General features: G+C 58.5%; 1 protein-coding gene across 1 annotated transcript; it reads left to right on the forward strand.

The window, feature by feature from the left end:
* Positions 1–712: 712 nt before the first annotated feature.
* On the forward strand, positions 713–10,195 carry NPPC (natriuretic peptide C; the record flags this gene model as incomplete). Its single annotated transcript, XM_054040880.1, has 4 exons — positions 713–769; positions 4,035–4,262; positions 5,383–5,672; positions 9,782–10,195. Coding segments are annotated over 3 exons (555 nt in total), but the record flags the coding sequence as incomplete, so codon positions are not given.
* Positions 10,196–10,429: the final 234 nt, after the last annotated feature.

The following is a 10,429-nucleotide window of genomic DNA, read 5'->3' on the forward strand; positions in this document are numbered from 1 at the left end:
GGGAAGCAGTTTGGGTGCAGGAGGGGGTTTGGGGTGCAGGCTTAGGGAGGAAGTTTGGGTGCTGGGTGTGGGCTCTGGGCTGGGGCAGGGTGCAGGCAGGGGTGCAGGCTCTGGGAGAGAGTTTGGGTGCAGGAGGGGGTTTGGGGTGCAGGCTCTGGGAGAGAGTTTGGGTGCTGGAGGGGTGTGGGCTCTGGGAGGGAGTTTGGGTGCTGGGTGTGGGCTCCGGGCTGGGGCAGGGGGTTGGGGTGCAGACAGGAGTGTGGGGTGCAGGCTCTGGGAGAGAGTTGGGTGCAGGCTCTGGGCTGGGACAGGGGGTTGGGGTGCAGGAGGGAGTGCGGGGTGCAGGAGGGGGTGCAGGCTCTGGGAGAGAGTTGGGGTGCAGGAGGGGGTTTGGGGTGCAGGCTCTGGGAGGGAGTTTGGGTGCAGGCTCTGGGCTGGGGCAGGGGGGTGGGGTGCAGGAGGGGGTGCAGGGTGCAGGCTCTGGGACGGGGTTTGGGTGCTGGGTGTGGGCTTTGGGCTAGGACTGAGGGTTGGGGTGCGGGGCGTGGGGCTGGTCCAGGGAGGAGGAGTTTGGGGTGCAACAGGCAGGCCGTCCCGGGGCTGGGGTGCCAGAGAGGAGGACTCCCCTCAGCCCTTTCCCCACCAGCAGCAGCCAGCTCCGAGGGAGGGCCCCTCCCCAGCCCCCCAGCACAACACTCACCCAAGCCCCCCCCCCAGGCTGCTGCTCAGGAGGTCCAGTCAGAATAAGCCCCCCCAGAGTCAACTCGGAGTCACCTGCCAGGAGGGATGGGGGGGCTGCCATGCGCCTCCTCCCTCTGCAGGTGCAGCAGCCACCTCAGCCTCCCCCCCCCCCCCCCCCCCAGTACTGCTCCCTTGTAGCCGGCTGCAGCCACCTGGTGCCCAGAGCAGGCAGAGACACTCAGGGGCAGCAGGCGGGGGAGAGACCCGGCCGCGAACACTGGTGGAGCCGGGCCCCCCAGGCCCTGAATTTGCTGGAGCCCAGGTACCACAGGCCCATACAACTCGCCACCCTTGAATCCACACCCTTTGGCAACAGCTCCCCTGGCTACCAGCCTTTCTATGCTCCGGCCCTGTCTAAAAAGGGGCCTAGAGGAACGCTTCTACCTCCTCCCAGACACTGCCGAAGAACCTGCCACAATCAGTCCGGCTGCAGACACAGTACAAACCTCGTAGATTTGGGGCCCTTAGGAGGTTTGACTCAAAACAATTCGTTGCCAGATATGGATGTGACCATTTGCACTTCCTTCCTTTTCCAGTTAACCCCAACCCAAGCCGCAAAATGCATCACTGCAATCACCTGTGGCTTGGGCGGGAACCTTCAGTTTAACCCTTACAACGGTGGCATTTTTCAGAGCGACGGATATTGGGTAATCACGTCCTCCTGGGATTCTCCCACACGCTGCTCTTCCCTTTGCCTGACACCTAGATCATCTACAGGGCATGGTGGTGGATGGGTTACACATGCAGGACCATAAGGACTTGAATCTCAGGTAGTTGGCTCTCTGGAAATCAATGGGATTCCTCACCGGAGTAAGGGCTTGCAGGGTCAGATCCGAGCACAGACACAGCCTCTAAAAGGTTTCCAAGCCCCAGCAGGGAAAGGGACGGCCTTCTCACTATTAACCCTGCCTGCCCCTTCCCACCGCTGGGCTTCCCAATCCCCACGTCCAAGGAGCTGGCGGGACGCCTCGATCTGGTTTCAGAAAAGGCAACCACCTTTGCCTGGTGTGGGCTACAGCCTGCCACACGTCTTTACAGCCCGTGGCCAAGCGGGGTCCTTGGAATAACAAGTCTGGCAGGGCTGGTAAAGCACCCTGAGCCCCGGGCACCTGGCTTGGGAAAGCACGGTCAGCCTCCAGCCCCCAAAAGGCACTGGTTGCGCCTCCAGGGCTGCACACGGGGCAAAGCTGTAAGGCCTACGCCAGGGCATGATGCAGCCCCGCGGCTGTCCCTGCGTAACCCGGCAGCGGGCACCTTAGCAAGTGGTACCCACAGATTCTCCGATTACCCCCTCTGAGCTGGGCCCTCATGTCCTCACTGACGCATTCTGCCTGGGAGGGACTAGGAACGCCATTTCAGACTAGATCAGTGCACCGCGCCGTGGTTAGGCACAGCCAAGTGCCCCTTCCCAACCGGGAGCATAAGCATGACCCTTAATACTGACACTTTGGGGCAGTCGATCCCAAAGGGGGTTTCCAGAGATCACTGAAATGCAGCCACTGCTGGGGAGCTGACTCTGGTCTCCCACTTGAATTCTGCCTGCCTTTCTTCCCTTCCTCTCCTAAACTACCTAGTGTTGCTGTGAGCTGTTAAAAGGTGCCTCCTTCCGCCCCCAGAGGTGGCTGCATTTCAGATTCCCGGCTAGATCCTTTGCACAGGCTCTTTTGGAAAGAAAAATAAGTTCTAGCCAGAAAATAAGCTATTGGGCTAAATTCTGCTCTCGGTTTCAGCCTTCCTGCACGGATGCCCTGGAGTGCCGCTCATCACCAGGGCACAACCCGCCAATCTCCTTTATCTGCCACTCACACAAAACTCCCCAGGAACAAACCCTTGAGCTGAAAGCAGCTCCGACTATCCCAGCCTGGCAACGACGACGGAAAAAGGACCCGAGAGCCTCGCTTTCCAGTTCCTTGTTCACATGGCTCAAGCCCGTTTGTGCCCAGCAGCCCAGGGGGTGGGATGGGCAGCGTCTCACTGCACTCAGCCGGGTGGGGGGCGCGGGCCTGACCCCCGACAGGCCTGACAGCGATGGATCCCCGCTGAGTAATCAGCGCCCCCCAACTAGCTTCTCCCGGGGGCAAGGGACCGGCTCTGCCTGCCGGGTCTGTAAGAGCCAGGGCGCAGGGAGCTCCTAGCACCTGTCCTGCCCCAGCCCCGCCTGTCTCCTGGCTGTGCGGCGGGGACCTGGCTCCTGGGGGCAGCAGGGTGGCTCCCCCTGGCAATGCCCCGGGATGCAGGCGGTGTCCGAGCCTAGCGCCCCGGGCCCCGTCCCTGCACCGCGCGGGCCCCCAGCCGCACCCGGAGCTAGCGCCTGGCGCCCGGGAGCCGGGGCAGCCGCCCGCCGCTGCTCAGCCCTCGCCCGGCCATGGAGTGGGACCGAGCCGGGGGCGGGTCGAGCCTCGGGGCTCCTGCCCCACTCGCTGGCTGGCTGGGGAGGGAACCCCCGGGGTGCCCGGGAGCTCGCTGCGAGCTCTGGAGCGGAACCGGCAGCGCAGGGAAGGCAGCACCGAAGCGACCCCTAGCAAGCAGGAGCTCGGCGAAGGCGGCCAGGCGGGGCAGACACTGCCCGGTCCCAGGGGTCCACCCCCCGCACCAGAGGCCAGATTCGCTTTGTCAGGCTCGGTCCAAGCTGGGAGGCGCAAACCCCTCTGCCAGCTCAGCCCCCACTCCCTGGCCGTGCATAGGGATCAGCTGGGGTGTGGGGGGGGGCGACACCAGAGGTCTCGAACCCCCCCCCCCCAGCCTCAAAGTGCAACTTCCTGGCAGGTGAGAAAGGGGAAAGCCCCCAAAGCGGGACAGGCAGCCTATGAGGCGGGGGGAGCAAACTGGGAGCTTTCCCCCCCATGTGAAAAGAAGACTGGGCATTGTCTGGAGCCCCCCAGATTTCCGCCTTTTTTGAATGAAAAGCGCCAAGTGAGAAGCAGATTGCTCGCCTCGGGCTCGCCTCCCCTGCGCGGGAGCAGACCCAGGAGCGGGCTGGGGGCCGGGGCTGGCCACCCGTGGGGAGTGCCCCTCTTCTCAGCTCAGATCCCCCAAGCGCCCTGTACCCCGCCCCCTCCTGCCACCCCCCCCCAGGGACCCGAGCCCCCAGGATCCCAGTGGAAAGGGGGTGGGGGTGGGGGGCTGGTTCGCTTTCTGAAAAGCAACTTCTGCCCGAAAACAAGCGAGTCCCTCTGGTGCCCCTGGCTCGTGCGAAGTGAGACCCGGGCGCGATCCCGGCCATTGTTAAGCAGGGGGGCTGGGTTGGACCTGGCCCGCCGATGACATCACCGGGCAGGTTGGGTTATAAATGAATGAAGGAGAAGCCCCGCTCCGCACTTCCAAGCAGGCAGCCGGGACCGACTCGCCGCGCGGAACCGCGACTCCCTCTGTCCCTCTCCCAGCGGGGCCGCAGCGACCTCCGAGCCCCCCGGGCCCTGCCCCCCAGGATGCGGATCTCACACTTTCTGGCTTGTGGACTTTCCCTGGCCCTGCTGTCCATCCGGCTGGAGGCGAGACCGGCGGCGCAGCCCCAGCAGAAGGTAACGGGGGGCTGCTCCGTGCAGGGACGGGACAGGACCCCCGGCTCCCCAGCGCTAAGGGGGATCCCCCGGAGGGAGAGGCGAGGAGTTAGGGGAACTTGGACAATGGGGGAGGTCCTTTGCCCCCTTAGCCCTGCTTGGTGCTTCTGGATAACGAGGGGGCAGATCCCCCCCCAATCCCAGCCCCGCATCCCCAGCCCGCCCCCCCCCCCCCCCAGGGTCTCAGGGTCTCCCTGCGCGTCCCCCGGGCAAGGCGCCCCAGCCTCTGGGACATCAGCGGGGAGCGGGCTGCGGCGCTGCCCCGTGGGAAGGGCTGAACTCCGCTTTCCGCCCCCTGGTGCTGAGGGACCAGGGGGCTGGGAGCGGAGCCGCGAGTCCCCCGTTTGAACCCCCGACCTGCGGGGTGCCGCTGTCCAGCCTCCAGCCGGGGGGTCAGGGGCGGGCGGCAGGTGCATAACGGGGCCCGAGGTGCACATTGCAGGAGGCAGCAGCAGCCTGCAGGGGGCTGGGACCCGAAGGGGCCAGGCGGGGTCGGGCTCAAGGGAAAAGCTGCGGGACGGGGCACCGGGTCCAGCTGCACCAACCTGCGGGCGGGCGGGGAGATGCCCGAGAAAAACGGGCTCCCGGGGAGCGCGCAAGCCGGCGGCGGGGGGCACAGAGTCCCCTAGCGCCGCGTTTCCCGGCCCTGGGAACCGGGAGTGGGGGGTCCCTGGGGCTGGAATCGGGGCCGGGAGGGGTTGGGCTCGGGACCGGGCTCGGGGAGCCGTGGTGCTCGGGACCGGGGTGCAGATTGGGCTCGGGACCGGGGTGCAGATTGGGCTCAGGACCCGGGGGCTGGAATCGGGCTCGGGCTTGGGACGGGCTCGGGGGTCGGAACCGGGGCCGGGGGGGCTGGAATCGGGGGCCCTAGGATTCGGGACGAGCTGGGGGGGTTGGAACCGGGGCCGGTGGAGGGGGGCTGAAATTGGGGCCCTGGGGCTCGGTACCGGGGTGCAGGTTGGGCTCAGGACCGGGGGTCTGGACTCGGGCTCGGGGGTCGGACCCGGGGCCGGGGGGTGGACTCGGGGCCGGGGGTCTGTGCTGCTTTCACGGCATCGTGCCCCTGCGCTCTGCCCTGCAGCCCCCCCGGAGCGCGCCGGGACACGAGCTGGCGGAGAGCCTGGCCGCGGGCCCCGAGCGAGGGGAGACGGCGGGCGGCGGCCGGGGCTCGGGCTCGCGGCTGCTGCGGGAGCTGCGCGTGGACACCAAGTCCCGGGCCGCCTGGGCCCGGCTGCTGCGCGACTACCCCGGCACGCGGCGGCACAAGGGCGTCAGCAAGAAGGGCCTGTCCAAGGGCTGCTTCGGCCTCAAGCTGGACCGGATCGGCTCCATGAGCGGCCTGGGCTGCTAGAGCGGCGACCCCTGGCGGCGGTGAGTGCCCCCTGCAGCCGCGCCCCCGTGCACCTGCCTTGGCCCTCGGGGTCTAGCTGCCCCCCTGCACCGTAGCCTCTGAATGCCCCCGCCTATGGGCAGAACCGACCCCCCTGACTGTCTGCCCTGCCACGCCCGCCCCGGGCCGGCCAAAGCCACCAGAAGGGCCAGACTGGCTCAGACCAAGAGTCCAGCCAGCCGGGTGACCTGGCTCTGACAGGGGCCAGATGCTTCAGAGAGACTGTATGGATCAGTCCCAGTTTCGGGCACTCAGAGGTGTAGGGACACCCCAGAGCACTGAATCCTCCAGGAAGGGCTTCAGGCCTGGACTCTGTATCAATACAGGGAGTGTCTCTCCCATGGCAGAAATGCAGCCACATCTGGGGCAGGGTGGTGGGAACCAGCAGGATGCACAAGTCCCAGGGGGGACACAGCGGATTGCAGTCACCCTTATATTTAATAGGGAGGAGCAGCCTAGGGAAACTCCAGATTCCAGCGTGTGACGCCTGGTTTTGATCCTGGCAAGGCCACTAGGATCAAGCTACGGCCTCACCTGCTTGGAATGATCAAAGGTGTTTGCCAGACGCCCATCCCCATAGCATCCGTGCTCATCTCGGCAGGCATCCCCCTCTCTCTAAGGGCCAAGCACGGCTGCGGGGCATGTTGGAGAATTCAGTTGGGTTCACCCAAACTACTGGTCTTGGCAGAGAAGCAAAAAAATAAGAGCTGAGAAGACAAACTAGAAAAGATCTGAGGGGGTAAAACACACTTTTTTCAATGTGTACAGAACGCCCCCACCCCCAGAAAACGTGCCAGGTATCAAAGTCCCGGATTGAAAATCAGGCTGCTTAAAGGGCAGCTTAGTTGAAGTCCTGCATCTTTGCCACCTTAGTATGAGTCAAGATGTGACTGTTCAACGGTACGAGTTCACTTCTTTGCCCGCTCTAGTGCGTTTCTTAGTGCCCATTATGGTGGCATCTAGACGCTTGGAAATACGTGCGTGTCAGGGAGACCAGGTTTCCCTACAGTCGCATGACAGGGGCTGGGGCTGCAGCGTGCAGTTGTATTTTAAAGAAGGGTATTGCCCAGTCTGCCCAATTTCTTGTTCTTCTTTTAGGTGTGTTGCCTATCTCCAGCAAAACACTCCTGGGCATTCACTTACCATCACTGCCACTGGGTGGTTGGGGGTTCTATGGGGCTGGGTGCTGTCGTAATGATTGCAGAGTCATACCATGGTTAGCACAAGCCTTTCCAATGCCAGCCCTCCGTGGAGGTGACCAAAGGGTGATCCCTCTTCTGGTGGGGCTGTTGATTTAATCTGCCCTGGGGTGAGCCCAGACAGCAGAACATGGATTTTAGACAAGAGTCTGTCTCTTTCTGTGTCCAAGAGGGAGGCCGTCTGAAAGCCTGAAGTGACATTTGTGCTATCCCAGGCGTCTGATTCTGCACTCCCTCTGGTATAACTCCACTGGCTTCAGTGGAATAACTCCTGCATAGTGGAGAGCAGACATCCATGTACTTGGCCATGTAGCTAAGGTGTGCTTGTCAATCCTTTATTTTGGGGTGCGTGGGACTGTACTATATAGAGATAAAGTCCTCAGATTTGAAAGGACACCGGGTCCCAAATCTACGGGACTGGCCACTTTTCCATGCAACCTGCCCCAGATTTGGCTTGCACCTGTTTACTCCTAAATTGGAGGCGATGGGTAATTATAATTAGCACTGCTACTGTTCTAAAGATTTGGCACAAACTTGGAAGAGTATATATACACACACATACATGCCTGCTTATCTACTGTATGTACAGTACATACAACAATGTCTATTGCTTGGAATCGCTGCACCTGCCCTGATTTAACAACCAAAATACTACAGGGATGGTCCAGCCATGGCAGTGTCTATCAGCGTTACTGCCACGGTTGGGGCCACTGCTGTGGGATTCGTTAGGGTAGCTTTGACGGGGTGATCACAGCAGGCACCGGGGTGACCGTGCACTGTATAGACATAGATTCCCAAGGAGGGGGTGGTGCCTGGCAGGACTTTTACTCATTGGACAGTTAATTAGTCTGTGAGCTGTATGGATTAAGTCCTATGGTTGGTGTTTGCTTATATGCCATGTCCTCTTCTAGTAAGAGCAGAAAATCAGAAGATGGTATTGATGCTTTACAATCCTAGAAAACTACACCGTATACTCCCCCACTGTAAATCCCCCCCCTCCAGCAACCTCACTGTATGAGCTCTTAACCACATCAATGGAATTGTATCAACCCCCTGCCATTGATAAATGCCTCCTAGACAGTTCAATAGCGATGTCACCAAGCTTCTTTCCTGTTTAAACTTGACCCCTGAGGAGTCCACGGAAGCTAACAGAGTCCGCTTCTAAGTATAGCTGCACAGTCACAGGTGTCTGGCATAAATGCCATGTGCTCCATGAGCTCTGTGTAAGTTCCAAAGTTCGTCTCTTTCACCAGCAGACGGTGATCCAATAAAGGACGTTACTCACCTACCCTGTGCTCCAAATGAAGGCCTAGGGGGGGGCTTGGAAGCGTAGCGAGATATTTTCTGTAGCTTAGGAGAGTGAAGGATGCATAGCAAATGCCTGCCATGGCTGAAGGGTTTGCTCTAAGCCATATTCCCATTCATTTATTTTGAAACATTAGTTTTACATTCATGAGCCTTCTCCAGTTCATTTACACAGCTCCTGAGAGATCCCTTTGCCAGCCCATCCTTTGTATCTGGTCCGGTATTGGACTGTGAAAAGTCTCCAGGCAGAGTTGAATGTCCCAGGTCCGATGTGAAACAGAATTTTCACTTTCAAGCGATGACCACGTTAATCAGCAATAACAGGGCAGCCCTTGGGATACTAGGGGTTTCCTGACTGCTGGCTGACTGTGTGGGTATACTCTATGTTCCCTAAGCAGTGTCCGAGGGCTCTGATTCTTAAAGCAGGCAACATGCAGATACACTAAGCATTTAGGGTCACTCTTGTTTGCAATCCAAGCCACGAGTTATTTCTTTCTGCAGGGCCACAGGTGTGTCGAGCACTTTACACACAAGCACAATATGCTACGTTCCTGCAATAATCTAGTTGGGCACAGATCCTCCTCTGGTCCAAATTGGCATAGATCTATTGAAATCAATGAAGCGTGGCCTATTTGTATCTGCTAAGGATCTGCCCCATGGGCTATGGACGTTTGCCAAACAAGGCAAATGGAAGAATACAGAGATTCAGCCCTAACACGAGAGATCAGAGACACTGTTAATTTCAAATGAGCATTTTGCAGTCTGTGAATTTGAGAGGCCAGGTGCGTGTGCCTAAACATCAGACCCAAATGACTTTTATGCTTGCTAGTGGGTCTGCTCATAAGAAACAGCAACAGGGTCTCGGCTCTTGTTGTCCCACCGCCTGCTGTTGCTCAGAGAATGATCTAAAAGGACTATCCAGGCAGGGAGCAGCCCAGCTCAGGACTTTGGAAAGAAACCCCTCATGTGAAGCTCAGAAATGTACTAAATTCTCCCCAGAAAGAAACTTCTTTTATAGCTGCACATCAAGGGGCCTGCTCTGCTACTCCAGTGGCAACAAGACACAGCAGCATGCCATTTGATCTCTGCCACGGGCCAGATCTCGGCCACCAGCTCTGAGTGGTGGTCAGAGCCCTGCACTGAGGCCCTCCCGTGCATGTTGATCTAGCTGCAAGATACAGCCCCTTGGCGCCTGTAAGCTCGTTGCAGGTGGAAAGAACTAGCTCAACACCAGGCACACAGCAATGGGGCTGTATAGATAACTGACAGCTCCAGTCTGCAGGGCCTTATAGGCTTTTAATTAAGCAAAACTCCAACTGGACTCAGGACAGCTGCAGGCAGCAACTCAGGATTCAGCTTTTAAGTGCTACCAGCAGGGAAGCTGGCGGGCAGTGCTAGGGCAGGCAGATGGCACGCTTGGGGCCTGATCCCGCCAGTAGGGCGGCCTCCACTCCCGTTGACTTCCCAATGCCAACATCCCTTGGGACTGTTACGGGTGGGGGAGGGACGGGGGGGACTCTGTGCTGATGGGAAGCTGTCCACAAAGGAAATACTAATGGGTATTTTCCTGTTCTTGTTTGTTTCAGGGCTTTGAATACATTTTCCCCCCTATGGCCATGTCTGGCCACTCCCCAACCGACACCTAGAGGAGCAGAGAACACCGGAAATGGGACAGACGACATGGTTGTGTTTTTCTTTTCGGTACGAGGAGTCATGGCACCAGCTGTTTTGGTTTTCTTATTTTTTTAAGATTAAAAAGTTCTCTCTATCTTATTCTATACCAACACTCACCAGGACAAAGGACAGTGCTTTTCCAAAAAACTGATGAAGCCAGCTGTATAACATTGCTGTTTGAAAATCCATGTCATGCATAAATGTATTTATGTTGTAAAGCTATTTATATATTGTTTATAAAGAGATATTTATAAAAATTTTATTTATGTAACTAAATGAACCGAGTCGAGCAGTGTAACTTTTTTTTGTCCTAAATAGTTGAAAAATGTAAAAAAAAAAAAAAAAATTATCATTCCATGTGGCATCTTGTAACCTGTCTTCATTTATTGGATTGAGTCACATTTTTTAAAGTGCCAGATTAATTCATGTTAACAGCAGGGAAGCAATATATTCTTTATCAGAGCAGAGCGAGAGAAAGCGATTTGCATTTTAGCCTTTGCCCTCTCACGCAGGGTGCTCAGTGAGGAAATCATGATAGCTCCAATCCTGAAATCATTTAA

This window comes from Malaclemys terrapin, chromosome 9, assembly GCF_027887155.1.
Source record: "Malaclemys terrapin pileata isolate rMalTer1 chromosome 9, rMalTer1.hap1, whole genome shotgun sequence".
NCBI lineage: Eukaryota > Metazoa > Chordata > Testudines > Emydidae > Malaclemys > Malaclemys terrapin.